The sequence below is a fragment of the Chaetura pelagica genome, unplaced genomic scaffold (assembly GCF_000747805.2).
Source record: "Chaetura pelagica isolate M959 unplaced genomic scaffold, ChaPel_1.0 scaffold65, whole genome shotgun sequence".
Lineage (NCBI taxonomy): Eukaryota > Metazoa > Chordata > Aves > Apodiformes > Apodidae > Chaetura > Chaetura pelagica.
Genome location: NW_009953386.1, coordinates 3,631,869 through 3,647,935, shown reverse-complemented (window position 1 = coordinate 3,647,935; position 16,067 = coordinate 3,631,869). Strand labels below are relative to the sequence as shown.

Genomic DNA, 16,067 nt, shown 5'->3' with positions numbered 1-16,067 from the left:
TCCAAATAGAGCTGCCACCACCAAGATCTAGCACCCTCTTGCAGCGAGGGCTTCACAAAAGACAACGCTGTCAAAAGATGTTTTCCTCTCCTCCACGGGAAGGTGTGTCCCAGGAACACATCCCTGTGAATGAACTGGAGCTATGCACTCTGCCTCATCAAAGTAAACAACCCTTCACGTACATGCCATCTACAGCCGCCTATCTGTAAAGACAAACCCGCGCTTTAACAGCTAAAATAAAGGCTTTAGTCTTTTCTGTGCCTGGCTCTATGCTGAATCCTCCCACAGAATTAACCTACTACTTTTTTTCCTTGCAGACACAGCCAGCAGGACACCTAGGGAAAGGTGATGTTTTCCTGCAGTTATCATTTTCCACATAGCTACCCACATGAATCTTCTCAATGCTTGACTCAGGAGAAGAGGGACAGCCACTGTCTGTGCCAGTAAAGTGACATAAAGCTTCTAGCAAGGAGCACAGCTAGAGGAAATGTTCATTTATCTCCAAGGACAGCTGCATGAGTTTGGTGATGGCAGGGGGGGAGGCAGACAGACACCCGAAATTTGTTTCGTATCCCGCACCCCACATCCTGTGATTTTCTAGCTTCAAAAGCTTTCACCATCCAGGCCTGTGGATAAGGGTGGTTGTTTTTTTAAAAATTTTCCCTTAAGGAAACACGAGGATGCTCAGCACCTGTGTAGGGCTGCTGTGAAAAGGCAGGCAGCACAAGGACTAGTCATCTGGTTGTGCTGGGCCAGCAGGGGCAGTTCTTGTGCTTGGCTGAGATCTGGTTGGCTCCTGGCCGAGTGTACCTCAGACAGAGGAGCAACGGCCCGTGGCAAAATGCAGGGAGTGGGGAAGAGGAGCAAGAGCAGCTGCAGGTTGTTCAAACTATTTAATTAAAAACTATCACACACCGCCAAGCCTCCCAGTGGACTCTCAGAAACTGAGAAGCACAGTGCAACACAACCCCTCTGCTTTGGGGTTGAAGGACGTTTTTCACAGTAAGCCAGGGTGAGCACTGCAAATGATCATGTGCTGCCACCCTACCAAATGCCAGAGGAAAAAAAAGTATAAAACCTGAACACAGACAGAGACTGGTGGCCTCTGACTCTAATCAGGCAGGTACAAGCCAGTGAAATTACAGGCTGACTTTGCATCTGCTATACCTTCCTCATGCCAGGTAAATACTGAGTCCTACATTTCAGTTCTCCCGCTTCTACAGGGTAGAGGCAAGTGAGAAAGGTTTTTGATTGGTTCCATACCCAATGGAACAATGTAGGCTCTGAGAAGAAAGGCCCCTTGGCTTTCTCCAAACAAATAGCACTTCCCTTCTCTTTTTACAATGACTCTTAACTAGTTCAGTTAGCAGAGAACTGCCACGGCTGCTAGGATGTTTAAAAATATCAGAACATACCCTTAAGGCAGATGACATCTACCGTTTTTGAGTAATGGTTTGGATTTGCCCATGTGAAACACTCATATCCAGCCTTCATAAGCCACTCACTTGAAGACCAGACGTACACATATGTACACACACTGCAATGGACTTAAGAACAGCATTCACAGTATTTGCACTTTTTTATTCTGTATCCATCACTACAGTCATATTTTGATAAGGGAAAAAGTACAACCCTTCACAACTAAACTCCTGCATGGCCAAAGCAATTAATTTCACACTTCCAGGTATTATTCCTGCCACAGTTAATCATATCTATTTTTAAGGGGAAACTGGGCTGCTAGTTACCGTTTCTGGTGTAAAAGCTGGGAGTGATTCAGTTGGTGTCTTGGAGTCCTGTGGTAATGAAGGTTGTAGAAAGAGGCACCCACCTTTTCTGCTAAGGAGCATGAGTTCTTCTCTTAAGGACGTATCTTTTCTGCTTAGAAGACTGATTTCTTCTCTTAGGAAGGCTGTGTCACAAGCTGCATCATTGAGCCGCGAGGTCAGCCTGGCCTTCTCTTTGATGTCAGCACTTCGGATGCCCTGCAATTCTAGTCCCTGTAAGGAGAGGAAAGAGTAACTCCTATAAAACATGGGAGAGTGAATGGTGGAAATTTATTTCAAGTGGGAAAGTGAAGCTTTCCAAGAGGCAGGACAAATTCATGGCTTCTCCACTCCTCAGTCAGAACTCCTGGGAAGTCATAATGAGGAACCACTGATCCAGACTATCACAGATGGCTACCTTATTCCCTAACACAGAGCAAATACTTTAATTCATGGGACTGTTTCCATGTAACAAAGGAATAATTTTGACTTGCTGCAAGACATTTTCTAATCAGAAATGAGTTTGTTTCAGTATTAGAAAACAGCTAATTAAGAAACCTGCTGAGAAGCTAAGGTATGGCCCACTTCAGGATCAGCTCATTCATCTCCCTTTCTATAAGACCAGGAGCAGCCTTTCAGCCTGTGCCACAAGGCAGTGTCAGCCCCAACTGCTGACTGCAGAGCAGGAGCTGAGATCAGGGAGCTGCTGAGGAAGGCCAGATAATCCCTCACCTTTGCCTGACAGGTCCAACCCTGCATGCAGTACAGTGGCTAAAGGGCTCACCAGATAATTCTTTAGTGAATCCAGCTTAGTTTCAAGTTGCTGCTTTTCAAGGCAGAAGCGGGTTTTTGCTGCACCATGCTGGTGTTTTCCTTTGTCAGTTTCCTCAGCTGCTGCTGCAGGTCTGAGATTCTTGCCTAGAAAGACATAAAAGGTTGTGCTAGGATGAGAAAACAAAAAGCATGAAGTGGGGAAGAGGTGCTAGGTACAATGTAAGCATCACAGAAGAGAAGTAAGCAGACTGATCCTGCATACACCACCTGATCCCACAGGACGTTTAGTGCAGTCTATCTTTTTATTCTTATTATTTATTTTGTAATATTGCTAATGCCGAAATATCTAGGTAAAGCAGTTAGGTGGAAGTGCGGGAAAGACAAAACCATTAGGTACATAGTACTTCTGCATCTGTGCTGCATTAAGCTGGTTCCTACACCTGCCTCAAGCCAGGATAGAAGAGGAACAGAAGGCTGGGGCTATGATTTTCCACTGAGATCTGGCTCTCCTATCCAAACCTGGAGGGAGGACAGGGATTCTTTGTTTTAATTGTTTGTTAGCTACAAACACAGGACAACCAAGACAGCAAGGAACTGCAAATCTGCTTGAACACACTACTTTCCTGGCCACGTGTCATGCCCCACAGACATGCAAGGAGTGGTCAGGACAGTTCAAACCTACTTATGTCCTTGCTGACATCAGTTAGAAAAGTCTTGAGCCAGACATAGATGTGTGCTGAGCTGAAGGACACCAGACTCACTTCCCTAAGGAGCAGCTAATACCCCAGGTACTGGCTAATACCAGCAAGGGTAAGCCCAGAACGTGTTGCCAGTTGACATGCACAGGAATTAGTAGAAATCCAAAAACCTATTAGGTATATGTGTAAAGGCACTGATGTTTTACTGCTCAGAGAAGTAAAAGAAATAAAATCTTAAGTCAATTTAAAATAAGAGGCACCATACTTGCTCAAAGAGACATTTCTCCTGTTCTCTATTTTTTCTCTCTTCATACGTTTAAAAGGAGAGCCAAGGACAGCATCTTCCAAGGGCAGCATCAGAGTGTTCTCTACTTGCACCACAGCAGCTGAGCCTTAGCTCTCCCCAGACAGAGACATGCACTTTCCAGACTGCACAGACTGGCATCCTAGGCATGAGACAGGGCTGCCCTGTACTCAGTTCACTAAAGGTGGTGGGAGGTGGCAGTTGGTGCTGAATGCCAGCCAAAAGCTAAAGGAAAGTTGTGTGGAAGAACTTCATATAGGGACTGAAGCAGAAGAATGCATTTGAGAAAAGTAAAACAAATGGGTTGTTAACTGACTCTTGTGAGAAAATAGGATGTGCTGTAGCAACAGGAGCAGAGGTAGGAATGATGATGGGAAATGGGAGTTGGATATGATTGATTAATGACAAGTGAAAAAAAACCCAAACACCATATTGACAGAAGATTCTGGTGCAGCTATTCAGCCTCAGACAAATGAAGCCTTAACGGATCATCACAACACAGACGCCCTCCACCTCTTCCAGCTCCTTACCTCCCACTCTTTGAGCTCCAGGGAGTGTTCATACTCTTTCTCCATTATTTGCACTTCCAACTCTGCCACATGTATATTAGCAGAGCGTGCTTGAACTGCTTCAAAATCAACCAGCCGGCCAAACTTCTTCATCATCAGATAATTGCATTGCTCTTCCAGTCCTAACACAAGGGGCATGGCACAAATGGCAGCACTGTCTTTTTATTGGTTAAGAATGATTTCTGCCTTACCCCCAGCTTTCTGTTTGAGCTCTATTTGGTATTTGCTCTGTAATAAGTAATTCTCACAGGTCCCCACAGCTCACAAGTGAGTATTGCTGTTTGTCCTTGCCCATGATCATGTCTGTGTGATCACTAAGCCACACTCTAGGCCAGCCCTAGTGAGCCACTCCCACACCAAAGGCTGTACAGGGCCTCCACAGGTTTGGTGGTGCTAGACACATCTTGGGGTTGGTCCTTGTTTCACTCTTCTTATGTTACACAGAGAATGAAATTGCTGAAAAAGTTATGTAGCTTTGGGGAAAGTATTTTTTGGTAACATTCTGGTTTACAGCCAGAAATAGCAATTGTGTCCTGACTTCCAGTGTCTCATCTCAGTCAAGTCTCCTTATACTAAGTTCCCAGATTATTTCACACAAAGCCTAATGACTCTGCAGTGCTAAAGAACTACCAGTATTTCATCAAAACAGTCCACCTGGTCTCTGTTTTATTTTCTGCAGTAACCAGCTGTGACATCTGTGTGAGTGTAAAGACAGATATCTGAAGAGCTACCCACACCCAGTGAGGGAAACAGAACATGTATTAGTATGTTGTGTTGTTCAGAGTCTCTGTTACTCACGTCGAATCTCCCTCTCCATCTCCTTTTTGTCCTGGATAAGCTGCTTATGCTGCTCCTGGGCCTTCTTATAGATGTCTCTTTGCAAATTCTTTTCATTATGTAGGTCCACAATTCTCTTCTGCAGATACTCCAGGGACTGGTTGGTAAATACCAAAGCCTGGGAGAAGTTACTGGGCATCTCCCCATCAACCAAGTACTCCACCTGCAATAAACAGCCAGGCTGATTTTATCACCTGGTGATCTCTCTGGATAACAAATGTGTGAGCATTAGAGAACTAAACAGTGAGGTAATAGCAAGTGTGGGCACAAATCTGGTGTTTTGGGCCAGGAAATCACTACCAGTCAGCAAAGCTTGAAGACTATTTAGTGCTGTGATGCCTGCATGTAAAGCTGTCTACCCTTTTATACCCCGGAAGAAAGCGGGAATAAGGGACTCCCTGTCAACTCTACTTCTGAATGATGATCTGCAAGCTGCAGGACTGCATAGTCAAGTCTTAAAACTCTTCTCTTTATTGCCAACCTGTTAATGAAGGGAGATAGAACAAATGGAGAGAACTGAGCTTGCCTCAGAGACACATAATCCAAAACAGGCAGAGGCCTATCTTCTCAGTCTGAGGAAAAGACCAAACAAATTATTGTATTGTCTTGAGTTCTCCTCTTCCTTTGCTACTTATCATCCCTGTGCTAACAGCTGTGTAGCTAAATGCATTGCATCCAATCCAGCAATCTTGAATCAGCCAAAACTCCTATTAGTTTCAATAGTTTGGGAGCTATGCACATTTCAGCAATGTACTGATTTGCCTGTGCTTGCAACTTTTCTGTTAGAAGGAAAAAAAATATAGAGGAAATAGCAGCATAAAATTCAATTTATAGCAGTTCACTCCCAGGAGAGTATGGTCAATCAGGAACTAAAGGTCCCAAAGAACAGCAGCACCATTGTACACAGGCCATTCTGCATCTGCAGATACACATCTTGGATTACCTGATGGAGTTTCAAAGGCACAACTACATGTAGGTCATTCATTCTCTGCTGCTTTTCCCACTGAAAGGTCTCCAGTTCAGTCTCTGCAGTGCCCAGACTGGTTTCCACTTCTTTTGCCTGCAGAAGACAAATTGTGGACAAACAAAAATCCTGTAGTACTCAGAAGCATAAGACAGCAATGTTCTGTGTTAAAGTTTCTGTTCCAAAGGGAAATAAATGCTCTTTTTTTGTGTGTTTTTTTGTTGGTGGTGGTTTGGTTTTTTTTACATATTATGTAAACAGATGAGTTTCATAGGCAAACACAAGACTTACCTACATATTTAAGCAATATTCTACCCTGAATACCCCTGTACACATGCACACTCCTAAACATCTCCTTAGTAGAGAAGCCCTGTATGAATCAAGAGACAGCTGCTTTGTTCAGTATCTGAAACACTTGTAGATCTACAGAGCCTGCAAGATAATTTTCATTGTGTTATGCCTGGAAATGCTTATTGATTCTGCATGAGCAAGAAACAATTCAGACTCAAATGTCAGACCTCAGGGTGAGTATGTGGTAGCTGGCACTTGAGAAGGCCTTTAAAAACTAAACAAAAAATATTGTAAGTTAAGTATATTTGATGGAACATTTTTGAGACACAATAATGTGCAAGCCGTGCATAATGATATTCTGGCAGAACTCTCTCTCTATCCTGGATAACCCTTCAAGTTAACATATTTTTGAATTAATATAAATCAAATGCCTTGATGAATGCAGGAGCTCAAAAAAAGCTAAAAGGAAAATTTGCACCAAGAGAGTTTATTCAGTGATTACTATGACAAAGAGCAAAAGAAAATAAGTAAAAGCAAGATAAATAAATGGAAAAATAGCATTTTTGTGTATTTATTTTAACCTGCACTTGTCTTAAGATAAGGATTCTTTAGTCTCTCCATCCCCATACATATGCACAGAGGACAGACCAGGCTACACCAAATGTTGCATCTGAACCAGAGAATCCATTTTCTGTTGCTGCATGATGGTCAGACAATTGGGAAGGAACTGGATCTAAAATCTGGATCCAGCTCCATAGCAACTAAAGTCAGACCAACTTGACTTACCTTTCCAGGAGGACAGGTGACCCATGTTGAGCTGCCTCCTGCCTTGATGCTACCCAAACTGAGGCCTCTCAAAGGGTTAGGATTTTGGTTTTAAATTTTAGCCAAAATTACCAGCACATTTTAACAGTCACGGAGCCAGCCAATGCTGGCTGAGAAGAAAACACTACAATACCTTTTCGACCAAGGCATTGTACTTCTTTCTGAGGCTAGCAGCAGCTTCCTTCTGCTCTGTTAAAGCTTTCTCAATGTCTAACCGCTTCTGCCGGAGCTGGATGGTGTTTTGGTAGAGAGCCTCATCGCAGTCTGAGACAAAAAGAGTCAGAGAACAGCATAGTTCCATTATGACTACTACAGTCACAGGCTTGAGCTGGTAGCTGCTCCTACTGCGCACATTGCCCAGCATTCCCCATAGTAAGACCATGCTCTTAATTCCCTAGAGCTTCCTCAAACATAAACCACATGGGCCCCATCCCTCCATGAAGGGGTGAGTATCTTGGATGGATTTTTCACTCCTTACATTCAGTCAAGACAGTTTGTTTCCAGAAGTAAGACTAAATGCATGAAAGCCAATATTAAAGCCAAGTGCTCAGAAGTTAGCTTATCTAAGTAATGCAGTCCCAGAAATTACTACGTTACCATATAATCTTCAATTATGTGAACATATAGTTGTTTCTCCATAGCACCCTTCACTACAAACATTGAGGTTGCTGTAGGGATTACTTACAGCTCTATCTGTAAACAAAGCTGTGGTTCATTGAACCTGCTCCATTTGTTTCATGGTTAAGGAAAATCTGACAGTATCTAATGTCAGTCATACTAATCAAATGGATAACTATGCCCAAATCAGCAGGCATCATAAAAAAGGAGTCCAATAAAGGCAAAGCAAATCACACACAAAGAGACAAATGTTAAGAAGAAACTACAACATGTAATTTCCCTACTAAAGTAGTAATTTGGATTTTTTAATCAAAAGTAAAAATTTCATTCCTTCCCAAAATTTCATTGAAATAGGAAATGGATGAGAAGGGAATAAAAAATTCAATTTGTGAAAAAGATGTTAAAATTCTATATAAAAATATGATAAAGTAATTCGTTGGTTAGTTCTAACTGAAAATAAAGCAGTGTTGTTATGTGGTCATTGACATATCACTCAAATATTTTTTTAAAAACCAATACCCTAAACTAGTTAAACTCATACAAAAGAAAAGGGGGGGTGGGGAAGGAGTTGCTTGCCTTTGTTGAACGAATGAATGAAGAGGATTTTGCAAAGTAAAGCTCCTAACTTTTCAGATACCTCTAAGAGAACAGCCTAGCAACAGGCAATTGCTGCATAAATCCACGAGGTGGTAACAAAGAGCTTAATTTAACAGCATGGAACCAGCGTGAAATGGCGAATTAGTTTTTACACAAAATTATTAATTCTTAGTGCAGAGCTAAGTTTTCCTTTCCCAAACTTTTTAATTAGGGTACCTTTATACTACCAGTGGTTTAATTATCTTTGTTGAGATTTCCTGGGGAGAAATGCTGTGCTCAGGAGAGGTACGCACCTTTGGGCCGTAGTGAATAATGATAAATGCTGTGTTTTCTTTTTCAACACACAGTATTTCAAGTAAACAAAGTAGTCAACCCAAGGAAATGATGGCTTACGTACTTTCTGGGCAAACAGAGTCATCAAAGTCTTCATCTTCTGATTCAGAATTTTCTTCATCAATCCCCAGGCTGGACTCTTCATTCTTCTCCTCTTCGTTCTCATCTTCTTCATCTGCTAAAAAAGGACAGTACTGCTGGCTTGCAGAACATCCCCAGACCCACTAGCTGTGCAGTATGCCAATGTGCTGGTGAACACAATCATGATAATCCATGAAGGATCATCCTGGTAACATGTGGATTCAGGCACCTTGTGCCTGTTGTATTGATCAGATAATTTCTCACACACACACACACACAAAAAGGGGGGAGGGGAGAAAAAGGGGAGATATCATCTAGTAGTGCCAAAGGCACAGATACAGGCACATTTTCAGAACTTCCTTCAGTAATGTTTCCTCCCTTTGTATGTGCTAGGAATTTAAACCTTATGGGTTTACCATTTTACTACCAAGTGTAATCAACCAAGAAAAATACAGAGGCACGAAACTGTCACAAAAGCATCACTGTTGTCTGTGCTTTTTATTGTTCATGCCCCACTTGAAATCAGAAGCCAAAGAGAGAAAGCACCAGTACTTTAGCTTGCTAAGACTGTGTAGCCTTAGCAGGTTAAAAGTGAGTCACTAAGATAAATGAAATCCTTTTCTAATATGTTTAGTCCTGTGACTAATAGGTGATTGCAGATTAGCTCTATGATCTCTCATTAGTCAGTGGATTAAAGAAGAATGTCATGAATGTGGCAGGCTAATAATTTATCCATAGCTCACATTGGTGCAGCATAGGAAGTACTTATTTAAAGCTCTACCCCTTCTTCATACCAATTATCTATCCTTGGTATTGACTTACAGGAAGTAAATTGCAGGAGCTGTCACCAGACCAAATGTAGTCATGTTAGAAAATGATTTATACCACTGTTATAATTCAAAATGGCTGCCACAGAACACGAGTTGGTACATAAATCCAGGTAAGCCTGACCTATGTTATTTGCACTGAGCCCAGTGCTGCATGTATCCAGGGCTCCAGCTAGACCAAAAGACATTTACTTGACCACATGGAAGTATTTGTAACAAATCCATAAAACAAAAATAACCTGCTTCTCTTTCAACATCTTTGTTTTCCATTTTCTTCTCCAGAACCTTGGTCAGAAAATCAGCAAACTCATTGTTTTCTTCAAGGAATGCTTGGAAAGTGGCATAAAGAGCTTTCTCACATTCCTGGAGCTTTACAATCTCACTCTTTCTATCCTCCATCTGTGCAAGGTAGCTTTTCAGTTTTAACTAAACAAAAAAAAAAAGCTTACTTCAGTTAAAATGTACAACTCACATGTGTGTATATAGGCTATATCTGTGAAGATGTGGAAATACAAAACTTGGCTTTCTCTCTTTAAAACCTGTGCTCCAATCAAGCAAAACCTAGAAATATGTTCTTAAATGTAAGTATATGATTTGTCACTGATTCCACATCATTAACTACCTACTAAAGTACAGCTGTTCAGACTATGAGAATACTAACTATTGGAATCTAAAAGCAACCATCCTAGGAGTTGCCTGTTTTCATCAGGAGTTTCTTATTTTCCAAAATTTAGCACTAGATCAGTGATAAGAAGCAAAGAGATGCCACCATTTACTTTATAGCTTGCTTTTGTTTCAAACATTAATGGTAATGCTAAATCCAGAGACGTGTGGCATACTTACTTCCATAGCTTCCTGCTCCCTGATGAGGTTGCTAACACGCTCCTGGAGAAGTTTCTCATGTTTCTCAAGTTTCTTCAGGATAAGAAGCTCTTCATAGCACGTGATGTAGCGCAGGTCAGCGGTTTTCATCAACACATCCAGCTTCAGTTTCTTGTGTCGCAGAACACGAAGTTCAGCATCAAAGTTGATCATCAGTGCATTGATCTGGAGCATATCAGAGTCAGGTGAAGAACAGGGAAAATATTAGGAGTAAAGCTAAAAATGTAAAGCTGGAGAAAGGAGCAGAAGGGGGAAATTCTCTCTGCCAAATCAACAACTTGCCCATGGTGTTTACTATGGATAACTGAAGCATTTAGAAATACAGAGTTAATGCCAAATGTGTTTGTTCTCAGCGCAGTAGTAAAAGACTCACCAGGGCTTTACAGGAATATTTTACTGCATCCCACTGTTCCCCAGAAGCATCTTACACTTCAGAAAATATTTTATAGTAGTCTGAAGTAGTTCATGTTACCATCTGAGATGTAGCAATCAATGTCTTCTGCCTTGACAAACTTCTTTCAGAATGCCTGCCAGTTCTTCCCTTAGACATTTACAGTTAAATCAGTACTAGCAACATTAGCCAACATTAACTAGCAACTAGCCAACATTAACATATATATATGATGGTCACAGCATTTGGATATTCTCTCAAAACCTTTACACACATGAACACGGGAGTGTCTCTGTTGAGGCACACCAAGTGTTAATGGCCATTAGCAGAAGTTATAGACAGTAAGAAACAGCAACCAAGGGAACAGTGGTACACCTCTCTGCTCCTCCCCATGTCCTCCTAAACTCTGGCTTAGGGACATCCTGAGCTTAAAGCAGCATGTTTGGGCTCAACAGCTTTAAATAGACTTTTCTTCCAGACTTCATTAAAATTGTAGTTTCCCTCACATCCTAACGCTTAGTTCCAAAGCTTAGTTATTGCTGGATAGAAAAACTACTTCCATTTGCTTATTTCAAGCTTTCTTCATTACCATATAATTTGAAATCTCTTCCTCTTTTAAGAGATGATATACACTCTCCTTTTTTATGCTGTTCATGATTTTATCACCTTTGCTGCAACCATTTCAGTTGCCCCTTTTCCAGGCCAAAGATGCTTTATCCATTTAGACCTGCCTTCTAAAGAAGCTTTCCCATGACTAAGCCTTTTGGTTACTCTTTTTTTGTACCTTTCTAATTCTACGAAATCATTTGTGAGACAAAAGGATTGGGACTGCAGTTATTTAAGAGCTGAGAGCAACATGAATCTACAAAGTTATAGTGATGTTCCTTTTTTCTTCTTCACCACTGTTCAAGTAATTTCTAACATTTTACTTGCCTTTTTTAGCCACTATGCTCATAGTTTCATAGAACAATCAAGAAAAGCAAGATCTGTTTTCCAAGTTATAGTAGTGAGCGCACACATCACCATTAGGGAATTATACTGATTTGTACTGTAAATTTGCACCAGATACCACTTCCCTGAACTTCAGAAAGGCAAAAGTGGCTGCATTCCTGAGCCAGAAGGGGTTTTGGTTTTATTGTCCAATCTGACAAAAGAACTTTTGATTTCCTACCTTTTTAATCAAGGTGTCCTGCAAGTACAGATTTTTAATCTTCTCCTTCTTTAAAATTTCCAGTTCTATTTCTGTTGGCTCTGCCTTCTCAACCTCAAAAACTTTTTGCTGGTCTGTGACAGATGATGCTGTTGTTATCGGGCATGCATCTGCAGCCTGTGCCATGGGATCAGTGTCTTTAACAGAAGGAGCTTGAAGAAACCCATGCCTGGATGCACTAGATGAGGAAGACTCTTGCAGCTCTTTCTGGAGCTTTGCCTTGGCCTCCTGCTCCTCTTGGAACTTCAGGAGAATGTCTCTGTCATACTCAAATTTTTTTTCAGGAACCTCACCTGGGTGTAACAGAGGGATCGGTGGGAGAGGGAGACGTTCTGATAAATCCAAGGCTGCTTGAATGGATTTCAATTCTTGCACTAAACCCTTGATTTCATCAATAACAGAAATCTTGAGATCCCGCAAAGCCATGATCTCTTTGTTGATACTCACTTTCCTCTTGTGGATCTGCAATGGAAAAAGAATTTTTGTAGGATTCCTCAGGAACACTTACATAGTGCTTAGTCTCCCCCAACACAAGTAACGGTTAAGAGACTTATCATACTGACTTTCCTCCTTTCATGCTAGTTTTCTGTACCATCTCCACACATCAGGTATCTTCAGCCTATGATTTTAAAATCTTTCAAACTACCTCTCTTCCTCTCCTTCACAGAAAATAGCAAAGGTGTAAGAAGGGAAATGAGGCTTCCCCATGCTCCCGGTTCCTGACTTGATTGTGACTTTCTTGGCATGAGATGTTGAAGCAGTGCAGAAAGCAGATAGAGGCTGTGAAAATATGCTGTGCGGTTTAAAGGATTAATCATTTGGGCCATCTTTCATTAAATACAAAAGGTGTCTCAGCTTTGATACATGGCCCTCTTTTCAGACAAACAAGACAAATAACACACTAACAAAAAGAAAAACAGATTTCTTTTGGTATTTTTTAAAGCAAGTTTTCATTCCCCCCAAAAAAGGAACATACCTGAGAGGGCCTTTATTGTACACATTAACAAGTATACAGGTATACAGAAATCTAGACTTTTTTGACATAGTAATTGAAACAAAGACCTTATCTCACATAATATCAAAGATACTGAAGCAATCCTCCATAAATGTAGCTTCTGCAAGACAGATGAGATTCTTTTCTTTTTGTATGTGATGGTGAAGCTGAAGTCACAGCTACTGCAGGTGGTTAGAAGTGGAACAAAGTTCTCTATCTTAAAGTATAATAGTAATATTAAACCAAGAAAGTTCTGGGATTTCATATAAGCCATTAGATGCCCAAAACAAATTATCTCCAGGGTTTCCAGCAATCCAGAGTCCCAAAGTCAATGCAGAATACTTTGGCATCAGCTGAGTATTTTTTATCCAACTCAAGATGAAGATCCACTAATCTGAAAACTGACACATCAGATGTCAGAGGTGGAAGTTAAACAGCCAAGTGCAGCAAAACATTTTTGTAACAACTTGTTTGAATCTTGCTTGGCCTGTAGGCAGACCTCAATATTAAGTCTAGATTCAGAGTTCAGTAATAATAATTCTGTTCAACATCATTAATTGTCTGAGCAAAGTGTACCCTCAGCATGTCTACTGGTGATGCAAAACTGGGAGGAATGGCTGATACACCAGAGGGTTGTGCTGTCATCCAGAGGGGCAAGGCTGGAGTGATGGGCTGACAGCAACCCTAGGATGTGCAAAGTCCTGCATTTGGGGAGAAACAACCCCATGCATCAGTACATTCTGGGGGCTGACCAGCTGCAAAGCAGTATTGCAGAAAAGAATCTGGGGATCTTGGTGGACATCAAGTGGACCATCAGTCAGCAAAGTACTCTTGGGCCAAAAAGGACTAACGTTATTCTGGACTGTACTCAGGACTGTTGGCACAGATCGAGAAAGGTGATCCCTCCTCAGCTCTGGTGAGGCCACATCTGGTGTGCTGTGTCCTGTCCTGGGCTCCCCAGCAGAAGAGAGTCCCAGTACAGGTTGGGGGCTGAACTGCTGGAGAGTAGTGTAGGTGAAAGAGACCTGGGGGTCCTCGTAGACAGGAGGATGACCATGAGCCAGCAATGTGCCCTTGTGGCCAAGAAGGCCAATAGCATCCTGGGGTGCATTAGAAAGGCTGTGGTTAGTAGGTCAAGAGAGGTTCTCCTCCCCCTCTATTCTGTCTTGGTGAGGCCACATCTGGAGTATTGTGTCCAGTTCTGGGCCCCTCAGTTCAAAAAGGACAGGGAACTGCTTGAAAGAGTCCACAGAGCCACAAAGATGATTAAGGGAGTGGAACATCTCCCTTATGAGGAAAGGCTGAGGGAGCTGGGTCCTTTAGCTTGGAGAAAAGGAGACTGAGGGGTGACCTCATCAATGTTTACAAATATGTAAGGGGTGAGTGTCAGGGGGACGGAGTTAGGCTTTTCTCGGTGATGACCAGTGATAGGACAAGGGGTAATGGGTGCAAATTGGAGCATAGGAGGTTCAAGGTGAATATCCGAAAATTTTTTTTTACTGTGAGAGTGACAGAGCACTGGAACAGGCTGCCCAGGGAGGTTGTGCAATCTCCTTCACTGAAGACATTCAAAACCCACCTGGCTGTGTTCCTATGTGATGTACTCTAGGTGACCCTGCTCTGGCAGGGGGGGTTGGACTAGATGATCTTTCGAGGTCCCTTCCAACCCCTAGGATTCTATGATTCTGTGATTCTATGGTGCTACTGGAGACAGTCCAGTGAACAGCCACTAAGATGATTCGGGACTGGAGCATCTTGCATATAAGGAAAGGCTGAGAGACCTGGGACTCTTCAGCCTGGAGAAGAGAAGGTTCAAGTGGGTCTTATCCATGTATAGAAATACCTGAAAGGAGGGTAGAAAGAGGATGAAGCCAGTCTCTTTTCAGTGGTGCCCAGGGACTAGCAAAAGATGGGCACAAGCTGAAACACAGAAGATTCCCTCTGGAACATCAGGAAATGCTTTTTTATTGTGAGGATGACAGTTGTCCAGTGAGGTTGTGGGGTCTCCAACCTTGGAGATACTAAAAAGCCACCTCGACATGGTTCTGGGCAACCTGCTCTAGATAGCTCTACATGAGCAGAAGGTTTGGACTAGATTACCATCAGAAGTGTCTTCCACCTTCTGTTATTCTTTGACAAGGAGACTCTGTATTATTTACTTTCTTTACATGAAATAATAATAAAATGTGATCTAACATTAATATATTTGGCAGAAACTTCTCTGATCTTTATAGAAGAAAACAACCCTATACACCATCCACCTGAAGTAATTCTTCATCTGTATAAACCTGGAATTTACAAGAACAACTATTCCCTTTGCTTGTATTGGCTTGTCCTACTGAGTTAGGTTAATCACCGATTATCTGGTAATATCATCACTACAAGGAAGTACTGGAGCCCAAGTGTAAGATTAAAGTGATCCAACAAATCCCCTAAGACTGTAGCATTACTTCTGTGTTGCTTAGATCCAGCTATCAAAGCAGCACAGCCTAGAGGGTGCCTGAGATTAGGCAACTACTTCACAAGGATAAGACTGGAGAAGAATCAGGGCCACTGAGATTATGATTTACACTCTGCCAAAGATAAACCATGCAGTGAAGAGACTCTTCTACTAGTAAGCAGGGCAAGAAATAAGCCTTCCTACCAAAAAGCAACCAGGCAGTTCTAAGTTCAATAGATATATTTCTTCATTGTTCTTCTAGCAAAAGAAATTTGTTGCTCGTTTGCACTCCAGTCAAATAAAATGAAAAACAGTTCCCATGGGAAGAAGGATTTGGGAAAGAAGTCATGAGGAAAGCAACAGAGATACTGTACATTTGAGGTATTTGTGTCTTTGTGGTTAAAAGATGTCTGATAGCTGTAGGAGTCCTATCACAAAAAAGACCTGGTTTCTTAGGAAGATTCCAATGCTTAGTACTCAGGAGCAACGACTGCCAAAGTGCAAATACAAAGAGGCCACACTAGAAACACTTGTCCTTGTTCACCTCCCAATTTTGTAGAGGTATTTCATGGCAGGGGGTATTCAGCTCAGTGTTTTAGGGAAAGCATACTGTTACTAGATGATAAGAATTTTTTAATTCTCCATCTGTCTTCAAAAGATAGAATGTCC

General features: G+C 41.8%; 1 protein-coding gene across 1 annotated transcript in view; it reads right to left on the bottom strand.

The window, feature by feature from the left end:
* Positions 1-1,202: 1,202 nt before the first annotated feature.
* The window catches only part of CFAP44 (cilia and flagella associated protein 44), a 48,129-nt gene continuing 33,264 nt past the window's right edge, over positions 1,203-16,067 (bottom strand). Inside the window, 11 exon segments of the mRNA XM_009998266.1 lie at positions 1,203-1,217; positions 2,548-2,612; positions 2,615-2,681; positions 4,070-4,230; positions 4,907-5,108; positions 5,889-6,005; positions 7,159-7,289; positions 8,638-8,748; positions 9,721-9,907; positions 10,325-10,528; positions 11,926-12,426. Coding sequence (XP_009996568.1) covers positions 1,203-1,217; positions 2,548-2,612; positions 2,615-2,681; positions 4,070-4,230; positions 4,907-5,108; positions 5,889-6,005; positions 7,159-7,289; positions 8,638-8,748; positions 9,721-9,907; positions 10,325-10,528; positions 11,926-12,426 — 1,761 coding nt within the window.